General features: G+C 45.5%; 1 protein-coding gene across 8 annotated transcripts in view; it reads right to left on the bottom strand.

Moving 5' to 3' along the window:
- The window catches only part of WIZ (WIZ zinc finger), a 688,842-nt gene that overhangs the window by 14,207 nt on the left and 647,657 nt on the right, over positions 1–26,978 (bottom strand). For 7 of the 8 annotated variants that reach the window (XM_069231671.1, XM_069231674.1, XM_069231677.1 and 4 more), the window contains one exon: positions 25,669–25,861. The exons of the other annotated variant lie outside the window; for it this stretch is intronic. In XM_069231671.1, the coding sequence (XP_069087772.1) occupies positions 25,669–25,861 (193 nt within the window). The remainder of the gene's footprint in view (positions 1–25,668; positions 25,862–26,978) is intronic. 8 annotated transcript variants of the gene reach the window in all.

Here is a 26,978-nt window from a genome sequence, read left to right as displayed (position 1 = left end):
ACCTTAGAAAAATCAGTCTTGAGATATTTCTTGGCCCAGTCTTGACGTTTCAGCTTGTGTGTCTTGTTCAGTGGTGGTCGTCTTTCAGCCTTTCTTACCTTGGCCATGTCTCTGAGTATTGCACACCTTGTGCTTTTGGGCACTCCAGTGATGTTGCAGCTCTGAAATATGGCCAAACTGGTGGCAAGTGGCATCGTGGCAGCTGCACGCTTGACTTTTCTCAGTTCATGGGCAGTTATTTTGCACCTTGGTTTTTCCACACGCTTCTTGCGACCCTGTTGACTATTTTGAATGAAACGCTTGATTGTTCGATGATCACGCTTCAGAAGCTTTGCAATTTTAAGAGTGCTGCATCCCTCTGCAAGATATCTCACTATTTGTGACTTTTCTGAGCCTGTCAAGTCCTTCTTTTGACCCATTTTGCCAAAGGAAAGGAAGTTGCCTAATAATTATGCACACCTGATATAGGGTGTTGATGTCATTAGACCACACCCCTTCTCATTACAGAGATGCACATCACCTAATATGCTTAATTGGTAGTAGGCTTTCGAGCCTATACAGCTTGGAGTAAGAGAACATGCATAAAGAGGATGATGTGGTCAAAATACTCATTTGCCTAATAATTCTGCACTCCCTGTATAGGTCAGTGGTCATTCAACTTTTTAATGCTGGGGCACCCTGCTACCACGTGAGAATTTTGGAGGGGGTGGGGGGAGAAAAATCGAGGCACCCTCAATTTTTCACAATTGTTATATTAAAATGGCAACGTCTAAATATGCCTAGACTTATTCAAACATTGCAGTTACGTTCTCTTACTGTTTTAAAAATGCAACCAAATACACAATGCCAAACATACTATTCTGATAGGCAGGCCTTAATTACGTGTAAAAGTATCCACAGTGTGATTATTTGAAGTGGGGGTGTAAAGTTTTTTTTTGTTTTTTAAAAGATTTTTTTTTAAGTCCCTTCCCTTTTGCCACATACTTCTAGTTTGGATAAAAATGACAAAACGTGGCCAATTACAGAACGGTTTACTGCTGCTCATTGTTTTCTAGCTTAAAACAAAGCCCTGTTACCAGCATATTGCTCCTCTTGGCCAGAGTCTGGCGCCCCTCCCCTAGGGGTTCCACACCCCAGTTTGAAGACCCCTGCTTTAGGCACATATATGTTTGGTGCAGAATGTTTCGGATCCAAGGCTGATTTTGTTTTTCAGTGCCGGAGTGGTGTTTCAGCTCAGACGATTGATGCTGAAGGTCAGCTTAAATCTGAGGTGGATTGTTTTGGCTCCGAAGGTCGAATCGATTCCAATGATGAAGGTTTTTGACCTAGGACCTGCTGTCTGGGCTGTATTTTCATTGTTGAGCTGTGACTGGGTCTGTGTCGACCATGACTCAAAGGCAGCAGTGGCACAATAACAGGCCTTATTTTATGGGACGTTTCAGCGTCTTTGTGGTTGTACTCGTGGTGGAGGGCGGCACAGTACTCATAGGTTGTTGACCTGGAGAGATGTCTTGCGTCTCGATGTCTGATTCGGAGCTGTCATCTAGAGAGATGTCCTCATCTGCAGCCAATCGATGTGCCTCTACCCCAAGTGCTAGATCCCCCCCAACCAAAGAGGTCAGTTCGAGGCCCACCTCCACCCGCAGGCTCCCGCCTGCGCCTCATCCCTGGTGGCCTAGTGGCCATCTGTGTGTATCTGTGCTAGTCATCTTTACTTTTGCTTAATTTTCTGTGCTTTGTCCTTTTTCCCCATATTTTTCTTTATTCTATTTCTTTATTCTCTTTCCTTTTAACGCCTTTGCCTATTCCCGTGCTCAGTTTCTCTACAGCTGCTTCTCCGCCCACCTCCCTGCAGGGGGAGATCCCTCCCTTAGCCTCTCAGCTGACCAGATCCTCCTGCCTCCCTCCCCTTCTTAATGGCAGCTGCTGCGTGCCAAAGGCAAGCAGTCTGCGCCTGGACCATGCCCAGTGCCACGAACCCTGGTCCTTCGACCATCTGTCACTACGTCACTACAATGCGGAGGACTCTCCACACGCTGAACACAGGACGCTCCACCACCTGTCATCTCATCACCCAGAGACACCCATGGACCGTTCTGCTTCTACTGCCGCCGCACCCTCACCCTACACCAAACACCAGACCATAACAGCATTGGGCCATCAAACACCCACCTGGAGCGCCTCTGCTCCATCCTACTCAACATACGATCCCTCCACAAACACTCTGTAGAACTCTGAAACCTGCAGGGCTCCGCCCAGACATCGCCTTTCTCATCGAAACATGGACGAACCCAGCATTAGCACTGCACATCACCATCACCAGCAAATACAAACTGCTCCGCAAAGACCAGCCCTCTAGACCGGGCGGCAGCCTAGCCATCACACACAAATCCACCCTCCGTCTGACAACCAATGCAGAACACTCCCACTCATGGAGCAGATCCACGTCACTCCCAACTCCATGTTTGGTGGCACATTCATCAACAGGACACCTGGGCCCCACCCAGCCTTCAGCAACCATCGTCATCATAACTCAAAAAGCACTCACCTCCACGAACTACATTTTCCTCGGCAATCTCAACTAAAACAGACAACTGCAACAACATCAACACCGCTTCCCTGCTCAAGAACCTCATCACAACTGGCCTCAAGCAACTTATCACATCATCAACACATAGCTGGACACGCACTCAACCCCATCTTTTCCACCAGCAACATCAGCGTTGAGAACAACTCCATGCTACACTGGACCGACACCCACTGCATTCATTGCTCCATCACCACATCGATCATTCACTCCCACACACTCCGCTCCTCAAGCAGGAAATGGAACCAGATCACAGAGGAAAAGCTCACTTACACCTTCAGCAACTCTCTTCCTCCCCTTGCCACAGACGCAAACATCTCTGCACAGAAATTCCACCAATGGATCTCCAAATGCATCAACACCGTAGCACCACTCCGAGACCTCAGCAAAACAACCCCAAGGCGGCCAGCTGGTTCTGTCCCACGCTCCAGGGCTCCAAGCGCACCTGCACACGATAAGAAAACAAAAAATGTAGAAACAGCAAGTCCCTGGAAGACCGTGTGGCCTTCAAATCCACTATCAAATCCCACAACCACCTCATCAGATCAAGAAGGAAATCTGCCCTGCAGGACCATATCAGCTCCAACACATACAACACCAAAGATCTCTTCGCCGTGGTCAAGGAGTTCGCCAAACCCTAGCCGGAAGCGTCAACCATCCCTCGATACCAGGACCTTTGCAACAGGCTAGCCACATTCTTCCACTGATAAATCAAAGACATATACAAAAGCTTCAGACCCAAAGACCCTTGGAGCCCACAAACAACCCTCCAGGTCGGATCCTCTGAACCTACACAGATCCTGCACTGCTGGACCACCCTCCCCACGGATGAGACCCGCTACATCATGAGCAGCATCCACTCCGGAGCCCCTCCTTACCCCTGCTGTAGGAAAGTACCCTCTTTCTTGGCATAGTTACCCCCATTTTTCTGCCTGTTGTCAGTGTGTAAGACTGTGTTCACTGGGATCCTGCTAACCGGGACCCCAGTGATTATGCTCTCTCCCTTCTAACTTGGTAACTTGTACCATTTTCACCCCAGATTTGGCATTTTGGTGCCCCCATGTAAGTACCTAGTATATGGTACCCAGGGGATTGGGGAACCAGGGGATCCTGCAGCATGCATTATGCCACCGTGGGGAGCCCATGCAAAGTGTTCAGCAGGCTTGCGTGAAAGGGTGCATGTACCCTTTATCACTACAGGTCACTGCACTAGGTCACTAAGTCACCCCTATGGCAGCCCTCCCTAGCCAAGAGGGAAGGGTGCAAGTGCCTGTGTGTGAAGGCACCCCCTGCAATAGCAGAGGTGCCCCCATAAAACAATCCTAGATTGTGTAGGATGTCTATGGTATATTGCGCATGTTGTTGACAGATTTGAATTGAACTGGCTTTTATGAGCCAGTCGTCTAGATATTAGAAGATGTGTATGTGTTGTCTTTCTGAGGGATGATGCAACTAACACTAAGCATTTGGTGAACAACCTTGGTGCTGTTTCTCCAAATGGTAGCACTTTGAATTGTTAGTGCTTTCCTGCTATGAAAATCTTAGATATTTTCGATGTGGTGGATGTAGGGGAATGTGGAAATAAGCATCCTTGAGGTCTAATGTTATCATGTAATCTTGTTTTTATAATCGGAGAATGAGGTCTTGTAGAGTGACCATATGAATGTATTCTGAAAGGATGTATAGTTGAGGGGTCCCAGATCTAAAACTGGTCTTAGAAAACCATCTTTCTTTGGTATGAGGAAGTATAGCGATTATGCTCTGAATCCCTGTTGGGATACAGAAACTTTCTCTATGGCTTCTTTGAGTAGTAGTGATTGTACCTCCTGTTTTAATAAAGTGAGATGTTCCTGAAGTTTGTGTGAACGATGGGGAATGTTTGGTGGAGTAGAGATGAGTTGTAGACAATATCCGTGTTGGATAATTGATAGAACCCTTTAATCTGGGTGGTGATGTACCTTTGTGGGTAAAATTTTACCAGTCTTCCTCCCACAGGAGATGCATGCTCTGTGGGGATTCGTAAGAAGTCACTGTTTTGTTGAAGTAGAAGAACCTCTGGGAGAAGCTGATTTACTCTTCCAAGATAACTAGATCTTTTGTAAGCACCTCTGAATGAACCTGTGTTATAGAAGTGTGGCCTTCTTTTTGTTGTGAGGTGGATGGCACTGTGGTTGATTGTTTGAAACTACCCCTAAATTGTGGCCTACAAAAAGTGCCCCTTGTGGGTGTGGTGTATAATGCACCCATACCTTTAGCTGTCGGAGTCCTTTTTAAGCTTATCTATGGTGGTATCAACATCTGGCCCAAATAAATGTTCTTTATCGAAGGGCGTGTTTAATACCACTTGCTTTATCTCTGGCTTAAATCCTGAAGCTCTTAGCCCTGCATTGCTCCTGATGATTATGCTAGTGTTGACTCCCCTTGCTGCTGTTTTATTTGCATTAGAAGCGCATCAAAGTGAGTTGTTAGAAACAGCCGGTCCTTCTGATATTTGCTGCCCCCTTTTTTGATGTTCCAGTAGGAGATATGGTAGCAAGTCTTCCATCTGATCCCAATGAGCCCTATCATACCTTGCTAGGAGTGCTTGGGAATTTGCTATCCTCCTGTGGTTGGCAGCTTGAGTAGCAACTTTTACCTGCTGCATCAAATATTCTACTCTTTGTCTGGAGGAGGAGGAGCATCAATAAAAACTGGATCAGAGGGTCCATGTTTGTATTTTTTTTATTTTTATATATCAACCCTAGATGTAATGAGTCTTGCTTTTACAGGTTCTTTAAAAATGTATTCAGCATGTCTAGGCATTCCTGGAAGCATAGTCAGATGCTGGTACTCTTTAGGAGTAGATGTTAAAGTATTAAATAGAAAATCATCCTCAATGGGATCTGTATGTAATTGTACGTTATGATACTCCGCTGCCCTTGCTTTAACTTTATAAGCAGTGGTAACTTCAGGGGGAGATGGCCTCGCTGGGTATAAATCTGGGCCATTAGGGAGAATAGTTTCTGGGTCATATATATCCAATGTGTCTAACTCTTCTTGAGGATCAGTTAAATCATCCCTATGTGGTGATGCAGATGATGCCTGTGGAGAGAACTGTTTTGAGTGTGTAGGTTAAGGTGGTGGTGGGGTAGAAGGAAGGGAAGGAGAATGTGGTGGTGAAGGCTGAGGTTGTTGTGTTGCCTTTTGTTTTTCCTTCTGTTGAACAACTTTGATAGGTGGAGGCCCAGCGTCTAAAGTCTCTTGAAAAGTCAGTTTTTTTTCAATTGCTGGAGGAGGAAAGGCTATGATGCTTCCTGTTTCTTTGTGTATATGAATGTAGCGCTGTTTAGCATCCATAACCTCTAATATAGGTCATATCGGAGGTGACTTCTCAGCAGCTGGAGAATATTTACTAATGGCAGTTTTCGATTCAGGTTTGGATACGGAATGCTGGACTTGGACCGAAAATGTTGGCTGTGAAAGGGCTGTTAGTTTTTTCAGCTCCGAGGTGGAAAAGTCCGATTTTCTGCTTGGTACCAAAACAGATGTGACAAGCTGTTTGGTATGGGCCGAATGCCCTTTTTAGTCTTTTGCTTAGGTGCGGAACCTGAGGGTTGGTCATCTGAAGATATTTTTCAGGCCCGACCATGGCCCAAAGGCAGTGGAGGACTGATGGAGGAGTCTTTTTAATTGTCTTTGTTTGGTGCGCAAGTGGGATGGATTGGCTGTCAAAATCTGAATCTCAATCAAAATCTGCAATGGAGACTGCTACACGTTGTCCTACTTCTTGTGTGTGTTCTGCTCCGAAGATGTCGGTGTATGTTCTGATAACTAGGACGTCATCTCCATTCGACGCGCTCTTCGGTCACAAAGAGTCTTTTTGGATCAAAACGATCTACAAGCGTTGCAGGTCTCTTCTATGTGTTCCGGAGACAGGAAGAGACTGCACACCAAATGCTGATCCGTGTAGGGAAATCTGGCATGAGCGAGGACAGAACCGAAACAGAGTCCATTCTATCAGCCTAACATTGTTCGGCTACAATATGTCGAAGTAGGCCCAAAAAGGGCTAGGTTGCCCCTAATGGCGTGAAATCGACTCATACGATTGCAATTGGATCCAATCTAAAAGTGGAAAACATGATCAAAACTATACGGACCTTTACAGAAAGTTAGAAGAAAGTTCAGAAGATACCAAACCGAGCTGTACCGGAGCGAGAGGAAACACGTCCGAACCAGACGGCGGAAATAAAACAACCTAACAAAGGGCTTGATGCCCATGCACAGTATTTCCGAGAGGAGTCACTCGATCCAGTGTCTTGAAAACCTTCTTAGAAGAAAAATAACTTTTAACAGTCCGAGCCCAATACTAGATGGCGGACTTAAGCAAACCATGTGTATCTACAGCTACACACCCCACACACACAAACCAACCCCATAACCCTGCTACATATGCTGTTGCCCCTACCTATGATCTTACTGGGCAACTAGACGCAACCCTAGCAGATCAAGCCAGGGCAACTCACCGGAATAATGCTGAACACTGCCTGCTGGGTCTCTATCCACACCTGAAAACCTCCAAAACCCGGACACCTTTTGTAGACCCAATGCTTTTGTTAGCCCAGAGTCAAATAACCACACGCTGGAGGAGCCCTAGAGCCCCCCCATGGAAACAGCTGGTGCAAGGAGTTGCTCCGTCTGCACCAACTTTGGTGAAAAACTACAGATAATTTTCAAGTAAGCGCTAACTGTGAACTGCATTTACCAGGATGCAAAGGGGCCCAACTGCGTTGGGATGTGAGGCAGTGTGCTCCCAACCCCCCTTCCTGTTTAAAAGGCTCCCTTGAGCCAGTGAGCTGAAGAGCTTTGGAAATGCACCTGTGTGCGGTACTTGACCTGAGAAGATCTTGGCAGCATTTCCAGCAACCCCAGAAGAATTGTCTTTGTTCTCTACTCTCTACTGATGAAGGGCTAAACCCAGAAACACGTGTCTAGAGATATACAGCAATGTCTGCACCAACTTTGGTGAAAAACTACAGATAATTTTCAAGTAAGCGCTAACTGTGAACTGCATTTACCAGGATGCAAAGGGGCCAACTGCGCTGGGATGTGAGGTAGTGTGCTCCCAACCCCCCTCCCAGTTGCTCCGTGGGTGTACTGCAGTGGGATATGAACTGTGTAGAGGGGGTGTATTGAGGACTACTTAAATGCCCTATTGTTTCTTTGTGGTATGACTTCCTAGAAGCATATAAATCCTATATGGATAGTGATTAATGGATGTGCAAGGTTGATTCAATAGAAGTCGTTTTCCCTCTCCTGGACAGCCCTGCTCCTCCCTACCAAGATCTAAAGTGTTGATTAGTACTACATCCGAAACTGATCAGAGATTATCTTAAATATATATTGCAGGAAGCTGGCCTGGTGTGTGCTGACCACCTATGGTCTTATCACCTGATAACAGGTCCAGCTATCCCCTATTAGTGAGGTGTAGACAGTGTCAAATACCAGAGCTCTCTAGAGGTAGCTGTGGATGAGCAGCCAAGACTTATCCAGGAGACATGCAAAGCTTATGCAATACCACTACAGTCACACAACACTTATAAACATGAAATAACGGGAAACATCACTGACAACGATGCCATTATAACAAATTTTGTTGTAAAGGCGTGAATGGTAAAGATGTATGCGTGGTAAAGGTTTTAAAGTTAAGTATTAAGTGGGTTGAGTGATTATATATATATATATATATATATTTATATATATATATATATATAGTGTTTAGGGTGGGTAACTTATTGGTGGTAAATGCAAAGTTCTAGAACGGGTATGATTTGGGGAGGTGAGGGCATTTTCAGGTTTTAGGGTGGGTATGGTTTTTGCAGTGGTAAGAGCATTTTTAGGTTTTAGGGTGGTTATGCATTTTGTGGTGGTAAGGGCATTTTTTGCATTTTAGGGTGGGTATGGGTTTTGGGTGTTAAGGGGATTTTCAGGTTTTAGGGTGGGTATGGGTTTTGGGGTGGTAAGGGCATTTTAGGGTAGGTATGGGTTTTTGGGTGGCAAGGACATTTTTAGATTTTAGGGTGGGTATGAGATTAGGGGTAATAAGGGGTGTTTAGGTTTTGGGGTGGTAAGGGCATTTTAGGGTAGGTATGGGTTTTTGGGTGGCAAGGACATTTTTAGATTTTAGGGTGGGTATGAGATTAGGGGTAATAAGGGGTGTTTAGGTTTTAGGGTGGTAAGGGCATTTTATGTATTTTAGGGTGGGTATGGGCTTTAAGGACATTTTTAGCTTTTAGGGTAGATATGGATTTGGGGTGGTAAGGGGTGTTTAGGTTTAGAATGGGTATGGGTTTTGGGATGGTAAGGTAATTTTTAGGGTATGTTTGTTTTTGGGTTGAAAAGTGTTTATAATATATATATATATATATATATATATATATATATATGGAAAATGACACTTACCCAGTGTACATCTGTTCGTGGCATGTTGCATGTAGCTGCAGATACACATGCTATGCACAGACTACAAGGCAGTAATCCTCCCCAAAGTGGTGGTCAGCCTGTAGGAGTTGAAGTTGTTGGAAATAATAGGGGTCATTCTGACACCGGCAGGCGGCGGTTGCCGCCCGCCTGGCGGGAACCGCCATTTGGCCGCACTGCGGTCAAAAGACCGCTGGTGCCATTCTGAACTTCCCACTGGGCCGGCGGGCGCTACCCAAGGTAGCGCCCGCCGGCCCAGCGGGAAGGAGCCCTGCAACACAGAAGCCGGCTCCGAATGGAGCCGGCGGTGTTGCGGGGGTGCGACGGGTGCAGTTGCACCCGTCACGCTTTTCACTGTCTGCTAAGCAGACAGTGAAAAGCTTAATGGGGCCCTGTTAGGGGGCCCCTGCACTGCCCATGCCAGTGGCATGGGCAGTGCAGGGGCCCCCAGACACCCGTTACCGCCAGCCTCTTCCTGGCGGTGACAACCGCCAGAAACAGGCTGGTCAGAATGTGCAAGGAAGCACCGCCAGCCTGTTGGAGGGGCTTCAGTCATTGGCAGCCCTTGCGGTCACCCCCAATGTTCTTAGTACAGCCCGTACTACTGTGGCTTGTTGTGCTGCTAACACATCTACACAGTAGTGCTTGGTAAAAGTATGAGGTGTGGACCAAGTGGCTGCCTTACGAATCTCTGTCATTGGTATGTTACCTAGAAAGGCCATTGTTGCTCCTTTCTTTCTAGAAGAGTGTGCCTTTGGTGTAATGAGTAGTTGTCTTTTAGCTCTCAGGTAACAAGTTTGTATACACTTCACTATCCATCTGGCTACGCCTTGTTTGGATATAGGTTTACCAGTATGGGGTTTCTGGAATGCGACGAACAAATGTTTAGTTTTACGAAATGCTTTTGTTCTGTCGATATACTACATTAGAGCTCTTTTTATTTCTAATGTATGCAGTGCTCTTTCTGCCACTGACTCTGGCTGTTTGGTTTAAATGAAACAGTGAAATTACTTTTGGTAGGAATTTTGGGTTTGTGCGGAGAACAACTATGTTTGTGTACCTGTATAAAGGGTTCTTCAATAGTGAAAGCCTGTATTTCACTAACTCTTCGTAATGAAGTGATTGCTACTAGAAATGCCACTTTCCAAGTTAAGAATTGGATCTGACAAGAGTGCATGGGTTCAAAAGGTGGACCCATGAGTCGTGTAAGTACAATATTCAGATTCCATGAGGGTACTGGTGGAGTTCTTGGAGGTATGATTCGTTTTAGTCCTTCCATGAAGGCTTTAATGACTGGTATCCTAAATAGGGATTTTCTGTGTTTATTTAGCAAAAAAGACGAAATTGCAGTGAGGTGTATTTTGATTGATGAAAAGGCTAGATTTGCTTTTTGTAGGTGTAGTAAATATACTATGATGTCTTGTATGGACGCATCCAACGGTGTGATGTGTTTTGCTTGGCAGTGGAAAACAAATCTTTTCCATTTGTTAGCATACCATTGCCTGGTGGTAGGTTTTCCTGCTTGTTTAATGACTTCCATACACTCGTATGGAAGATTTAGATACCCAAACTCTAAGATTTCAGGAGCCAGATTGCTAGATTGAGCATTGCTGGATTGGGGTGTCTGATCTGTTTGTGTTGCGTTAAGCTTGACGTGAGGTACTACTGAGAGGTCAAACAGTGTGGTGTACCATGGTTGGCGTGCCCACGCTGGTGCTATGAGTATTAGTTTGAGTTTGTTTTCACTCAGTTTGTTGACTAGAAAAGGAATGAGTGGGAGAGGGGGAAAAGCGCAAGCAAATATCCCTGAGCAATTGATCCATAGAGCTTTGCCCTTGGACTGAGGGTGTGGGTACCTGGACGCAAAGGTTTGCCATTTTGCGTTTGCTTGTTGCAAACAGGTCTATTTCTGGTGTTCCCCACTTTTGAAAGTACTTCTGAAGTACTTGGGAGTGAATCTCCCATTTGTGAGTTTGTTGGTGATTCCTGCTTAAGAAATCCTCTGGTTGTCTATTCCTGGATTGTATTCTGCTAATAGATGAATGGGATTGTGAATTGCCCATTTCCATATTATCTGGGCTAGCAGAGACAGTTGAGATGAATGTGTCTTGTTTTTTTGAGGTAATACATTGTCGTCATGTCTGTTTTTAGCAGAACAGTCTTCTGCTTGAGAAGGAGTTGAAACGCTTTTAGTGCAAGAAACACAGCCAATAATTCTAGGTGGTTTATGTGAAATTGTTTCTGTTTCGGATCCCATTCCCCTTAAGTGGTATGATTGTTGAGATGAGCTCCCCAACCTATCATTCACACGTCTGTTGTTATTATGGTCTGAGGCACAAGGTCTTGAAATGACCATCCCTTCATTAAATTGCTGAGATTCCACCATTAAAGGGACGTGTGCGTTTGGCAGTCCATCAACACTAGATCTTGAAGTTGACTGTGTGCCTGTGACCATTGTTGTGAAAGGCAATGTTGTAAAGTCCTCATGTTTAGTCTTGCATGTGGAACTATGGCTATGCAAGATGCCATCATCCCTAGAATTGTCATGATAAATCTTAGTGTATTGTTGATTTGGTTGTATATGTGGGGTGAAATTTTGGAGATTTTGGATATACTAGGGATTTTTTGAGTATTTAGAATAGCATCTAGGTAAGGATGTACCTTGTGCTGGTTGAAGGTGTGATTTCTGATAATTTAGAGTGAACCCTAATGTATGGAGGGTTTCTATTACATAGAGAGTGTGTTGTTGGCATTGTGTAAAATAGTTTGATTTTATTAGCCAATCATCTAGATATGGAAAGACGCGAATGTGTTGTCTTAAGTAGGCTGCTACTACTGCTAGACATTTTGTGAACACTCTTGGAGCTTTTGTTATGCCCAACAGTAAAACTTTGAACTGGTAATGTTTTCCTGCTATGACGAACCTGAGGTATTTTCTGAGAGCTGGATGGATGGGTCTATGGAAATACACATCTTTGAGGTCTAAAGCAGTCAAGAAATCTTGTTTCTGTAATAGTGGAATGACATCCTGCAGAGTTAACATTCGAAAATGTTCTGAAAGGATGTATAAATTGAGAGTCCTGAGGTCTAGAATAGGACTTAGAGTGCCATCTTTTTTGGGAATGAAGAAGTATAATGAGTATACTCATGTTCCTTGTTGAGAATGTGGGACCAATTCTATTGTTTGTTTCATTAGCAGGGATTGTACCTCCTGTTGAAACAGAATGTTGTTTTCTGGGGACATTGTGGTAACGTGGTGGAATGGTTGGAGGGGTGGAGATTAATTCTAGGCAATAGCCATTGTGGATAATTGATAACACCAAATTGTCTGTGATGATATTTTGCCAATGAGAGTGGAATTGCTGTATTCTTCCCCCCACAGGAGATGTGTGTGGTGGAGGGGTGGGAAAGAAGTCACTGTTTGGATGGTGTAGTGGCTTGTTTTGAGGCTTAGAGCTTGCTTCTGTTTCTGAAATATTGTCCTCTATAGGACCCTCTAAACCCCCCTCTTTGATATTGTTGCTGCTGCTGTCCGTGCTCTGCCTGAGAGGTAGAAACTTCAGAGGATTGTGGTTTGAATCCTCCTGCGAACGGAGACTCTATATGGTGTGGTATATAATGCTACCATTGCTTTGGCAGTATCAGAGTCTTTGCTTAGTTTTTCAATGGTGGTATCTACTTCAGGGATAAATAAGTGTTTTTTTATTTTTTATCAGAAGGCATGTTAAGTACTGCCTGTTGAATTTCTGGTTTAAAACCAGACGAGCGTAACCATTCATGCCTTCTTATTGTAAAGGCAGTATTTATACTCCTTGCAGCTGTATCAGCAGCATCAAGGGCAGATCTTATCTGGTTGTTACTTATGGCCTGTCCCTCTTTTACAAACTGTTGTGCTCTCTTTTGATGCTCTTTGGGGAGGTGCTGTATGAATTCTCGCATCTCATCCCAGCGGGCTCTATCATATCTGGCAAGAAGTGCTTGTGAATTTGCAATTCGTCATTGGTTAGCTGCTTGCATGGCTACTCTCTTGCCAGCAGGGTCAAACTTTCTACTCTCATCATCAGGTGGGGGAGCATCCCCTGATGATTGGCTGTTAGCTATTTTCCTAGCCGAATCACCACTTCGGAGTCTGGAGGAACTTGATGTGTGATGTAGTCTGGGTCTGTAGGAGCAGGTTTGTATTTTTTGTCAGTTCTGGGAGTAATTACTCTAGCTTTGACAGGCTCACTAAAAATTTGGTAGGCGTGTTTGACCATTCCAGGTAGCATAGGGAGGCACTGGTATCTAGAGTGAGTGGAAGACAATGTTGAACAAGAAGTCCTCCTCTAGGGGATCAGTGTGCATAAGCACCCCACAATAAGCAGCTGCCCTAGAAAAGACATGTGTAGGCAGTAGTGGAGAAGGCTTGGAGGGGTAATAGCTCAGGATCATTTTCCGGAATAGGATCAAGGTCATATAGATCAAGGATCCACTGTATCTCCATGAGAGTACTGTGTGTGTTGGAGAAGGTAATGGCGGTGGACTATTGTGTGGAGGTGAAAAAGAAAGCTGTGGTGAATGAGGAGGAGAAGTAGGGACAGGTGCTGGTTTCTCCTTTTGTTTTTTAATCTTTGCTGGTGGCTGAGCAGAGTCTAATTCAACTTGAAAAGCTATCTTTCTTTTAGTTTTTAAAGGAGGTGCAGTAATAATTTTGCCTGTCTATTTATGTATATGGATCCTAGATTGTCTTTCATCCATAACCTCCAATATTGGCTGAATCTCAATGTCATCAGAAGGCTTGCAAGATTCTTGCATCGGCTTTGAGATTTGTTTAAGTTTGCTCGAACGTCCCTGTTCCTCTGTGTATGAGAATTTATTTCGGTTCCGAAGCCTGAATCTTTTACAGTCCCAAAAATGAAGTCGGCTGTTTCGGCTTCAAAGCAGGGCGTCGAATCTTTCGACTCCAAGGAGTGAGGAGGCTTACTGGATTCCGAAGTGGAACTTTTAACAGACTTGCTCGACTCCAAAGCGGACAGAGGAGCGGCCTTATTCGGCGCCGAACCCGAAGGTCAGTCGACAACAGTGTTTTCGGGCCGAACCATGACCTGCCAGCAGTGGTGTACCCAAGGCCTTCGGTAGTTTTTATATATGGGCGTAGGGGCAGTTGACTCACGTGCTGGCCAGCAGTGATAAGCCTATCGTCTTGCGATTCTTGCTCGGAGTCGGTATCTCGGATGGAGACTGCTGTCTGCACCTGTTCTTCCATGATGTTGAGATGTTCAGTACTTTTCAACGCCACTTCTAATCTTCGGGCTCTGCTATCACTTAAGGTCGTCTTGGATCACAACGATCGACAGGCCTCGCAATCTTCCCCTCAATGGTCTGGAGAAAGGAACACATCACAAACCAGATGTGGGTCTGTATATGGGAACTTCACGTGGCACCGAGGGAAGAATCAAAATGGATCCATCAGGCTTCCACACGGTAGGCCCAAACAGGCCTAAGTCGGCTGCATGCACCCAGAAGGGCAAAATCTAGATTCTGACTGTACTATCGGTTCGATGCTAGATGGAAACGTGATTGAAACAATATTGATGATTAAATAGGTTTTCAGATTCGAAATCTCGGAGCGAGAGGAAACACGTCCGAAACAGACAGCAGAAATATAACAATCTAACAATGTAGTCGATGCCCATGCGCACTGTAACCGAAAGGGGGAGTCACTCGATCCCATGACTCCGAAAAGACTTCTTAGAAGAAAAACAAATTATAACACTGAGCTCAACACTAGATGTCGGAAGAGCTATGCATAGCATGTGCATCTGCAGCTACACATGCCATCGAACACAAACACACAAATATTATCATATATATATATATATGTTATACTTACCTCTACTTTTTACCATGCATATGCCTTTAGCATGTAAGTGCATGTGTGGTAATGACCATGCATTGTACTTAATGCATTGTAAAGGCATGCTTTGCAAGTGTATATATTGTTACATCATACATCCCAAAGGACCACACAGTGTTACAAAATTAAAGGTGCTTTATTATAACACTAATACTAAAATATTGTATAGGCAATACTCCATTAGGAGGTGAGTAAACACTACTATATACACATTAGTAGTCAGTCATTAGCATAGAAAGCAATAGCAAACAGTAAAACAATAGAAAATAGTGAAGGTCCTGGGGGAGACCAAACCATATTACTAAGTAAGTGGAATGTGAAAGGCAGTCTCCCATGCAAGGAAGTAGAATCTGTAGAGAGCAGCTGGAGGAACTAGTATCAGAGTGCCCCCCAGCGACCAGGAGAGAGGAAGCAAGTACCTGTTTTTTCCCCAAATCAACAGGAGAGCTTTGGAAAAGGACTGTGCAAGACCAAGACAAGACTAGAATAAACCTAAGGTGGCTCCTGACAGAAGAGGACCTGCAAAAGAATGGGACGAAGTCCAGTTCAAACTAGAGTGTCCACATGTGACAGGAGCCATTATCCGCCCGTAAGTGGATCCAGGACCAGGTCGACAGTGGATGAATAAAGTCAGCAGCAGCACAGGAGCAGAAGAGGAGTTCCAGGAGTGATGCAAGTGATGCCCCACGTCAGAGGCCGTGAGGCAGGCAGTCAGTGGTGTTGGAAAACCACCAATAAGCCTTGGCAAATGCAAGAGTCGGTGAAGGTTTTGCAAGGCTGAAAAGGACCAGCAAGGCCCAAGGTACTCGACCCAAGGAGGGGAGTCTGAGGTGACCCTCAGCAGCTGGTAAGGTCACAAGAAGAGGAAGCAGCCCCCACAGGCAGCAGGCACAGGAGATGAAGTGAGGCCCACTCAGCACCCCTGACGAGGCATTCAATGTCGCTAGAGCAGCAGGCAGGAGACTGTGCTTTGCAGGAAAGAGTGCTGGAGGCTGGGGCTACACAGAGCCTGAGATCCCTTGGAGGAACAAACAATCCTTGGTAGCTGCAAGAGTTGCAGTGCGCAGGGGTACTGTCCTGTGAGGAGAGGCAAGGGCTTACAGTCTCCCAAATTGGATGGATGGTAGAGAGGAGCAAGGGGACCACTCCAGACCACCTCCTGTGATGCAGGATCCACGCAGTTCACAGATGACAGGATCCATGCAGGCAGTCATCGCTGCAGTTGGTGACTACAGTTGCAGTGGAATGACTCCTTCAATCCAAGGGAAGATTACTTCTTGCGCAGGCTGAAGACTCATTGCCCTCAGAGGATGCACAGCCAGAGAAATGTTGCAGTTGCTGAAAGGAGCCGGAGAAACAATGTTGCAGAGCGGAGTCATCGCTGGAGTTGCAGATTGTCGGTTCCTGAAGGGTCCAGTTGCAGTCCCGGTGGCCTGAAGATGAAGTATACCATGCACAGGAGTCCTGCTGGAATCTTGCACATCTAATCTGAAGATCCTCCCTGGAGGGAGACCCTAAATATCCCAGGAAGGGGGATTAGTCACCTAGCAGGGTGACCACATATCAGGAGGGGACTGTGAAGTCACCTGTCTGACCTGGCCACACAGATGCTCTCAGGGGACTCCGTCTACCTTGGATTCAAGATGGCAAAAATCAGTAGCCACCTGGCGGAGCTATGGGCACCACCCCTGGGGTGGTCTTAGACAGGGCAGTGGTTACTCTCCTTTCCATTGTCTAGTTTCACGCCAGAGCGGGGGCCCCTGGACTGGTGCAAAACAGTTTATGCAAGAAGGGCACCAAATGTGCACTTCAAAGGCGTGGCTTGGGGAGACTAACCCTTCCAAGCCATGTAACAGATATTTACAAAGGGAGAGGGTATTGCCTTCCTCTCCCAAAGGAAATCTTTTGCTCTGCATTCCCGCTTGAGCTGGTCAAGCAGCTGGAGGGCAGAAAACTGTCTGTGGGGTGGCAGCAGCGCAGGCCGGCCAAAAAAAACCGGGAGACTGGTAGGAGCAATGCTGGGAGTCCTCTATGGAGGCCCCAGAGTGCATGGAATCATACAACCAATACTGGCAACATTGTTTGGGTATAATTCCAACATGTTTGATACCAAACATGGCCAGGTTCAGAGTTAGCATTATGTAGCAGGACACAGGTAAAATGGCTTCCCCGCACTTACAAATCCAGGAAAATGTAGCTGAAGTTTTAAGGGGAACCTCTGCTCATGCAGGGGTGTCCTCAAACACAGGTACTTGCACCCTGCTCTCTGGGCTAGGAGGGCATGCCATAGCGGTGACTTACAGTAACCTGAAGTGAAAGCGTGCATGCACCTTTTCATGCAGGCTGCAATGGCAGGCCTGCAGATACATTTTTCTTGGGCTCCCATAGGCACAATACATGCTGCAGCCCCTGGGGAACCCCTGGTGCCCCATTGACCTTATAGTAGGGACTTACATGGGGCACCAGTATGCCATTTGGGGGGGGGTGCTAAGTCCTAAGCAATCAAATTTGAGGGACGGAGCAGTCACTGGGGTTCTGGATAGTAGGATCCCAGTGAACTCAGTCAAAAACACACTGACAGCATACAAAAAGTAGGGGGGGGGGGGGGGGGGGGCGACCATGCCAAAAGAGGGTACTTTCCTACACATATGGCCCTCCCCAAATTGAGTGTTTATTCCTCATTAAGAGACAAAGAACAAGACCGGGTGGGGGTGGGGAGGAGACACTGTTTGTGACTTTTGCTCAGTCTGTTACTTTGCCAGAAGAAATCTGCCACTTGCTATATATATACACACACACACACACACACACTGTGATGACCAGATTAGCTGAATTACGTGCTGTTTCATTGGAATTTTGCAGATACTGGTAACAACCACCTTGGGACAGCCTTATGTCTGGCTCTTTTACGCTTCCTTTTATGCTGTTTCCAAGAATGTTATGAAAATGCGGCTCTATATCAAACTCTGTTATAAACACTATACATACATATAATAATGTACATGTTAAGTACTATGTACAATGTAGATATAATTTAATAAGTGCTTTGGGGGTCCCGCACATGGATGGGACTATTGAATGCTTATGACTGATGAGGATCCCCTGGAACAAAACAAGAATTACTGGACCCTGTGAAGCAAGAATTACATTCTTAAGCTGTGATTACAGATTTTCAGAGTGCATCTGTCAGAATTAATGTGCTGTTCAAAGCCCACCAAGGTGGGAGCTCTGTGTCCTACAATAGCAGTCAGCACTCAAGTTATCAATTCGTCTTAGAAACTGAATTTAAAACATCTAAACAAAAACTGAACCCCAGTTAATCAAGTGAAAATGCTCTCAATGTCACTGTTCAATCAAACCCTTGTATAGGCCATCATATTAATTATTTTTTCTTTACAGAATGTGAAAAGTGCACAAATATCCCATTTGGGCAGACAGGTGCAAGGATTGTGAAGTTGAGTCAGGCTAAACATCAAGTCTATGAATTAAAAAGCAAGGTTGTGAGTGCTTTCCAAAAAGGAAAAAAATATTGACATGTAATCCAAGTGGCAAGGTATTCCAGATTTTTACAATTTGATAATAGATGGCTATGCCACCTTAAGTTTGCTAATCATAGAGATTCTCAGAAAATAGGCAGAGGAAGATCTAAGATGCAGTGTTGGTGAATACGAGAGAAATGTTACTAAATAAACAGGACGATGTCTGTATTACAACGCTTTAGAACAAATACATTCTTGATGATCAAAGCAGTTACAGTGGCTGAATGACGTTATGTAGAGGTGTATGCTAGACCTGCCTTACGAGAGTGTGAAATATAGCAAATGGTATATCCTTAACCTGGACATTAAGGTGTCTAATTGGTAGTCAGTTTAGTTGTGAACACATTTTTTCTACTTGGCTGCATAGCATTCATGTGCAGTAGGCATAAATGTCTAACGCATTGTCATCTCACTCCTCTGGGAGGTTTGGGCAGTCAGACTCCCAAATCTCAGGTGCCAGATCGCTAGCTTGAGCTGCTTAGTGTGTTGGTGCCTGATGTGGCTGTTTTGCTGTATGAGAAAGCCAGTCCAGATCAGAAGGTTCTTGTGGGTACTGAGGGACATCTCCAGGAGCATTGAGTACAATGACTGCCTAGCCCAAGGAGAGGAAAACAGGATGAGAGTCATGGGGACCTTCCTCACCACGCAGGGGATGAAAGAGCTGGAAATGAGTAGGTAAATATTCATGACCAGTTTATCCATACTCCATTGCCTGTGGACTGTGGGTGCATTTACCTGGAGACAAACCTTGGGCATTTTGTGTTTTCTGGGTGGCAAATAGATTGATAACTGGGAAGTACCTGTAGGGGACTTATCGGTATAGCTCACACTCATTGAATTGTTTTTGCATCTTGCTTAACTCTGCAAACTTGTTGTTGACCCCCAAGGTGTTCTGCTGAGGCATGAACTTGTGGCCAATTGCCCGGTTCTAAAGCTCCAGTGCTAGTGCAGACGGCAGGGGCAAGAGTCTGCATTTCTGCATGTAGTACATCACTGTCAAGTCAGTCCTTTTTAGAACCACCTTGCCACAGACAAGCAAGATTAACTCCGGGGCTAGGTGAATGGCACTGAGCCCTTTGGATAGTTGATTTTCCTCCTCGTGTGAAGAGCAATCCAGCACTCTTAGACTGTCACGATATGCAGCCCATCCAAAGAGTAATGTATCAGTGGTAACGGTCACCTGCAGAAGTGGGTCAAAGAAAGGCTGTCATGACAATAGTTTGCTCCTGTTCAACCACTGGAAACAGAGCTAAGTTCTTGTCCTTAACAACCGGCCTTCTCACTGATCCGTTGCTCGCGATTATGGTGTTTTCAGACACTGCTCAGAGTGGGCTCATATGCAATCATATGTGACAAATGTTGTGCCAGATGCCATCATACATAAGAGCTTCATTCAGTTGTTAAAGTTAATGAACAAGTTACTTACCTTCTGTAATGAATTATCTGGTAGAGACATATTCTAGTTGCAGATTACTTATGTTAAAATTTCCCCCATGTCAGACTGGATCTGGAGATTTTTCTTCAAGCAGTACCATTGCATGCATTCAGGTGGCATCGGGCGACTCTGGGTCTGTCGTTGGCATCATGGTCGTACATAGAAGCCTCCCTGGCGTGCTGACGTCAGTTCTTTTCTACCCACGCCAGCCTACTCGCACATCTGGAGAGGAGCTACACCTTCAGTCGCCTTTTGACTTACTTTTCAACCTTTTCGTCAACGTTTTTGACAACTTGGTGCTTTGAGATTTCTTCCCGCAAGACCAGACTCAAGCCGTGTGACTCTTGTCACCCCATGTCGGTGACGGACCCGTACCTCATGTGCTTGCGGTGCCTGGAGCACGACCACAAGTCGTACTCTGAGTGCTGGGTCATGCATACGAAAGCTCTGAGGGGCCAGTGCTCAACACCACGTCACTTCCTGCCTCATACTCGAGGAAGGTCATGTGACAGCTCCCCAAGTCATCACCACTTGTCCTCGTCAGACTCCAGGTCTTTGGGATGTTCGGGTCACAAGAAGAACAAGTGTTCTTCAACTTAGCTCAGACAATGCAACGCTGAAGGAGCATCGTCCATCAAGGTCCCTGCCCTCGGAGTCTGCTTCTGGGTCAGCTCCGTGCCTCCTGGGAGTTTCCGGGAGCCAGAGCCCCCCCTGCCCAATTCAGGAAGTTTTATGAGGCCATGCGCTTGTATTTGGGCAGACTAACCCTCCTGTGATGCCCTCGGGCCCAATAAGGTCGGCAGGGCTCCCTTTGGGTTACGCACCAGCAGCTTCGGCCTTGGTGGGTTCCCCAGGACCTGATCTGAGCAGACACCGGTCATGCCACTGCGACTTTGTCCCGCGCTGGTACAGAGGTCAATGCTAATGACGTCCGCCGGGCCGATAATCTACGTCGACCCCGTACTCATTCCAGACTGCAACCCGGAGCAACATTGCCAGACGTCGATTCCGACTTCAACTGGGACCTCCTTCCCCAGGTTGGACCCTGACCCTTATGCATATGGGTATGGGTACGGTGAGAGTATGGAGTGGCCACTGGAAACTCTAGAATACCAGCCTGAAGACACTTATATGGACTGGGCTCAGGAATTGGGTGACGCCAGTAGATTGGACACCTCCTCTGACTCTGGCATGCTTTCTACCCCTACCGTGGCTACACAGGAGGGAGTGGCTGAGGTCCTGGGCCTCTAGCTCCATTCACTGGTGGTCAGTACTAACCCCCTGACTGAGGTGCTTCAGCCTGTGGATTCCACATCTGAACCCCCATTGCCTTTTAATGAAGCCCTCACTGCTGGGGACGTAGTCTAAACCCACCACAGGGGCTCCTGTCAACAAGAAAATCTCCCGCCACCATGGGCCTGCTCCTAACGACCCTAAATTTCTGATCTAACATCCGACAGCTTAGTCATTCAGGCTACTTCCTCTTCTGGTGCATTCCCTTCCCCACCCCCAGACAAGGAGTCAAAAAGACTGGACTACCGTGGGAAGAAAATGGTATCTCTCTCCAGTTTGGCATTGTGGTCTGAGAACACTGCATACCTTTTTGGCCGCTGCAACCACACTTTATGGGATACAGTTGCACAGGTGCTGCCACAGGGCCCTCAGGAGGCCCAGGCCAATCCATCACAAGCTGTCGCTGACAGGAGGGACAGAGCTAAGTTCACAATTCAATGTGGACTGGACACCTCTGACTCACTGGGCAGATCAATTGCATTGACAGTGACCCTTTGGCGCCACGCTCAGTTGAGGACGTCTGGCTTTTCGGGAGATGTTCAGCAATCACTTGCTGAGATGCCCTTCGATGGTACCGGTCTCGTCGGAGACAAAGTGCGCTTAAGCTCACTAAGGAGTCCCGGGCTATGGCTCGGTTCCTTGGCCTCACAGCTGTTCCTTGCCCCACTCTGTCTGCTTTTAGCCCCTTCTGTGGCTAAGGACGGGGCACCCAACCGCATCCATTTCCCCCAGCCACCATGTGTCACATGCTGCCCAGTCTTTGTGTGGCTGAGGACGTGAGATCCAACGCCCCTGTGGATTAGGGAGCCAAAAAGAGGCACCTTCTTTTGGTTGGGGTATGTTTTCCCAGTAACGCTTAACTAGACTCCAGGGGAAGGGTTGGATCTGCTGCTGGGGCTAAAGGTGAGAATCTTAAGTTGTGAACCACATTTAGAGATGTCTGGGTATGTGCTAAACACGGTTGCTTTCGACCAGCCAGTTGCAAATATAAGACAATATGGATAGCTGCTCTGCATAGAGCAGCAACCCCCACTGCCAGACACTTGGCTAAGAGCCTTTGAGCTGAGGTGACCACAAAGGGTAGTACTTTGAATGGTAGCATTCTCCATGTACCGCAAACTGAAGATACTTGTAAAGGACAGGGTGAATAAGAATGTGAAAGCAGGCGTATTTGAGATCTATTGCTCTCATGAAAGCTCCTTGACCGAGCAGTGGGATGTCCTGAAAGGCTGCGACTTTGCAGTGCTCTGACAGGATGTACCAAATGAGCAGGCTCAGGTTTAAGATGGGCTGGAGGGAGCAGTCTTTCTTTGAACTTCGGAAGTACAGTGAACAGACTTTTTCCCTGTTGCTGTGGTGGGCACTGGCTGTACTGCTCCTTTTGAAGGAGTGCACTTACCTTTTCTTCCAAGAGTCAAGTGATCTAGGCGGAGGGTGAGCAGGTGTAGTAGTATGCTCAGCAGTTGGTGTGGAATTCTAAGCATCAGCCCTGCTGAACCACTAATACCCACTGATAGGAGGAAATTTCCTAACAAGAGAGGAAATCTCTCAATCTCACCCATTCCACAGGTATTGTGTGATCACGGGGTGCGAAAAAAGTGTCAACAAGTCAGTGCTTGGAAGCTGAGGCTCCTTTGCCTGTACCCTACCCTTAAGTTTCCCCTGCCAGCCCTTGGTTTTGCCCCTGATCTGTGTGCCAAAGTCGTCCCTGGGTGTAGCAGACTGCAGGGTACCCATGGGCTTTGCAATCTCAGTGTCCTCCTTGAGTGTCACTAACATTTCATCCACATGGGGGCAAAGAGATGTTCTACATTGAATGGGAAGTTAAGAAGGTGCAGTTGGACTGTCAGTTTAAGCCCAGAGAGGCAAAGCCATGCGTGGCTGCGGAGCTGGATGATGCTGTGGACACTGGATATTATCCTTCTTTCCACAACCAGCTCCTCAACCCCCTTCTGCTAAATCTCAGAGGGTCGTACTAGGGCCTCCATCTCCTTTCCCAGTGGTCATTTCTCAACAGCAACATCTGAAAGTGGTTGCGCCAACTGCTATACACTTCCCAGTGGCATCAATAAGCTTACTTTTCTCATCTGGGCTAGGTATCCTCTGTTGACTGGGTAGAGGGCATCTTCCTTGGCGTATGTACCACTAAGGAGCCTGAGACCTGCCTCCTCTTGGAGAACAATTGTTGCTACCTCTTTAGGTGTGCCAAACACCTTTCTCTTCAGTACCTCAAAGTCTTTTTGAAACAAAAGGCAAGGCAGAATCTATAGGATAACACTATGGTTGGGGAAGAGGCAGAGGTTATAAGCACTGTGCTGGTTCACCTAAATATATTTTGTGTTGTAATGTGGGTGAAACTGGAATGGTGTATATTCCATCACCCCCTTCTAGTCTGAATTCTCTTAGTTGAGCTCCCCGGAGATTGAAGAGGACTCGACAATCCGACAGGGGCGTCCTGAAGAGTGCTGTACCTTCTGGGAGAACCATATGCAGTGACTGTTGTCAGTCTCTTGGAACGGACCAGTTAGGGCTGAGACAGCAACACAAAAGCATCTATCTCTGAGCTGTAGTTGGATAGATCTGAACCTGATGAACAGATTAAATGGTCTAAGCCAAAACCCCTCAATGTATAAGTATTTTTTATTCAAAAATTGTAAACATTTTGATTACACAAAGCTAGTTAATAATTAAACCCATCTCTAGGAAAGTCCTAAAACTTCTCTTCTCAGGGAAGGGGTCTTAGGAGTGTACTCTCCAGGAGCCTCCAAAAAGGTACAAATGTGAAAATAATTATGGAAAGTCAAAACCCTGCTCAAAGCGTCCTACGGGTCACTGGAGCAATTTATACTGTCAAAGTTGAACTTATGGGTTTTGCAGAAAAGCAAAAGGGATTGCTTTAGTGTACATTACATGTGCATAACTGCATGTTTTAGATAAGTGTTGCAACTCTGAAGTAAAAGGTATATACAGGAAACTGCTACTAGGAATGTTTTGCCTTTCCAGACTTCACTTTTTTTAAACATTCTAGATGGTGTTCCACACAGGCCTTTCCTTTGAAGTTGCAGAAGTCTGATCTCCTGCAGTGCTTGCTGGGAATTGTGATCTGGTACAAGCAGGAAATGCACTTTTACACAGATTGTAAGCACAGAGGTTATTTTTACCCACTGGCTTTGCAGGGCTGAAGAGCTTTCTTTAATTACTAATGCCAGTTTGAGGAAAAAGACTCCCTGAACTATACAAATTTAAAGACACGTAACTGAACAGGGAAAGCTGCTAAACTGACAGCAGAACGACGACAAATCCATGAACGGAACTCAGAAGGACAACAATCCTAACTCTGAAAAATAAGCAGAGCTCACTGGAAACTTCCTACCACCTGCCACATGTGAGGGATAGGAGGTATGTCGTCTGTGGGCATGCAACTTCAAATAATAAAGCGATCAGGTTGATCCAGGGATCGGAAAACATTTTTTAGAAAGTGTGTGTGTGTGTTGGGGGGTGGGGGAGGGGGGCTGGGTTGGCCTCATATGGGTAGTTGGGTGTAGGGCCTGGCCCTGCAACCAAACTTATGCTGCACGTGGCCAAAAACTGTGCGTGTCTTGGTTTGGCATAGTTACGTATGGGATGAAAATCTAACCATGTTGAAATGACTTACAAATTCCCAGAAAAAAATAAAGGTTAAAGTGATGTTCTAGTTCGTTATGGTAATATCCTTCATGATATTAAAATAAAACTGAGAAATTCACTGAAAAATCCATGGGTTAAAGTGACATTCCAGTTAGGGGAAAATGTCAGTTTAAACAAAAAAAATTCAACTCAAAAAACACAAATTCACCAGTTATAGTTACGTGAAGTAACTTACTTGCCCTCGCCATGCACTGCTTCTGATCTCACATATCACATTACTCAGGACTCGTTCTTTATCACGGATAACATCACGGTTGGCATTTGAAATTACACCATAGATTGTAACTATACATGGTGAGGGCCCAAAATTGTTTAGTTTACTGTAACTGGTGAATTTCAGTGTTAGAGTTTAAAATATTATGTTTAAACTGACTTTTTCGCCTTACTATAACATCACGTTAACCTTTTTTTCAGTGAATATTAAAATCAAAAGATTTTCATTAACACCAGACCTAAAAAGATTTTCACAGATCTTCTCCTTATGGCTCTGGCATCAGAGAGAAAAGGGTAGCACAAAGATCATGAATAGAAGAAGGAAAAAAAGTGAGATGTACTGAACGATGTAATGCAGTGAATTCAGGAGCACAATCAGACTACAGTTATCTGGAAGGTAGAAAATTTAACCTTAACCAAATAGCCATTAGGAAATTAGCACAGCACATATAAATTAGATTGTATGCTTTGCAAAAATTGAGGTACAGTAAATCTGACCTTTTACCCCTACTCGTAGTGGGAGTGGAGGGTCGTGGGAATGAGCTGTTCTGCAGATACATACCTGCATTTCAAAGTGTAGATATTGCCGACAAACTTCACCAAGGATGTCTGCGGGGGTCTGGGGACCAGGGACGGCACCGGCCTTACTTTCTGAGGGGTCTGGCGCACTTCATCCACTTTTGGCTGAAACTCACAAGCCTCCGTGTCCTTGGGGTTTTGGACCTCTGGCGGTCTGGCCGGTCTGCGTTCAAACTCTAGAAACACAAGTTGTGGTGCAAGGTCAATCTCCCAGCAGGTCTATCCATCCATCCATCCTATTTTTAGATATTTTTTAATTGCCTTTTAACACCAGTGGGGTTTGCACCACACAGGTACTTTTGAGGCAGGTGGCACAGCCAAAAGAGCTCGCTAAAAAAGCAATGCACATAGAACTTTAAAATAAACAGGGAGTGTAAAGACTGAGAAATAGCTTCTATCACATGAACTACTGTCAAGGGATCACAATGCTGCACTGGTGGAAACCTTAAGGAAGGAAAATACTAAATAAGTATAACAAATGAGGAGATGTCTACAGATCAGAAACACCTACAAAGCTAAAATGTATTGGATCTAGCATGGTACTATGGTGTGTGTGGATGAGGTAATGAGGGGTGTGAAAAGTAGGCAGGAAATGAAAAGTAAATGGTTTACCTTTAGGAGCAGTTTTGCAGCTTGAAACATTTTCTGGATTCACATGCTGCACATTATTCCGCCATCTAATTGTTGGGTATGGATTCTCTGTATAGCACTATTTTTTTTACATCGCTTCCTCATCTTGTGAGGTGGGTGGGTGGCTCTTTCGCAAGTGAATCCCAAAAAATTATTTCAAGTTGCAAAACTACTCCTACAGATAAACCATTTTGTTTTGCAGCGTGAATCTTTTCGAGATTGATTTGGTAGCATTTTTTGTTTCTTTTAAGTGTGTTGATTGGCTTGAAGATGGAGTTAGAGCTTGAAAATAAATGTTCCAGTACCCTTTGCCCTACATGAGCTTTCTTGTTTATTTGAATGTCTAGGCAATAGTGTTTTGTAAGTGTGCAATGGTGACCAAGTAGCAGCTCTGCAAATATCCTGCCACTGTACATTTGTGTGAAAAGATACTGTTGCTCTATTTTTGCGAGTGATTTGGAGATTTAATCCTGCAGATTCATGACATCTGAATAGTCTGGAATCCACCTAGCAACTGTACACATTTAAACTGGTGTCCTCCTTTTCCTGCAAAAGAATCAAAGTTGGTTTCCCCTTCTGAATGGTATCTTTTTTTTTTCTCTCCTTTGAATCCATTATCGCTCTTTCGGCATCTAATGTGTGCAGCACTCTTTCCGCTAGATT

The sequence above is a fragment of the Pleurodeles waltl genome, chromosome 4_2 (assembly GCF_031143425.1).
Source record: "Pleurodeles waltl isolate 20211129_DDA chromosome 4_2, aPleWal1.hap1.20221129, whole genome shotgun sequence".
Lineage (NCBI taxonomy): Eukaryota > Metazoa > Chordata > Amphibia > Caudata > Salamandridae > Pleurodeles > Pleurodeles waltl.
The sequence above is the reverse complement of the archived record's forward strand: the minus strand, read 5'-3'. Positions and strand labels throughout refer to the sequence as shown.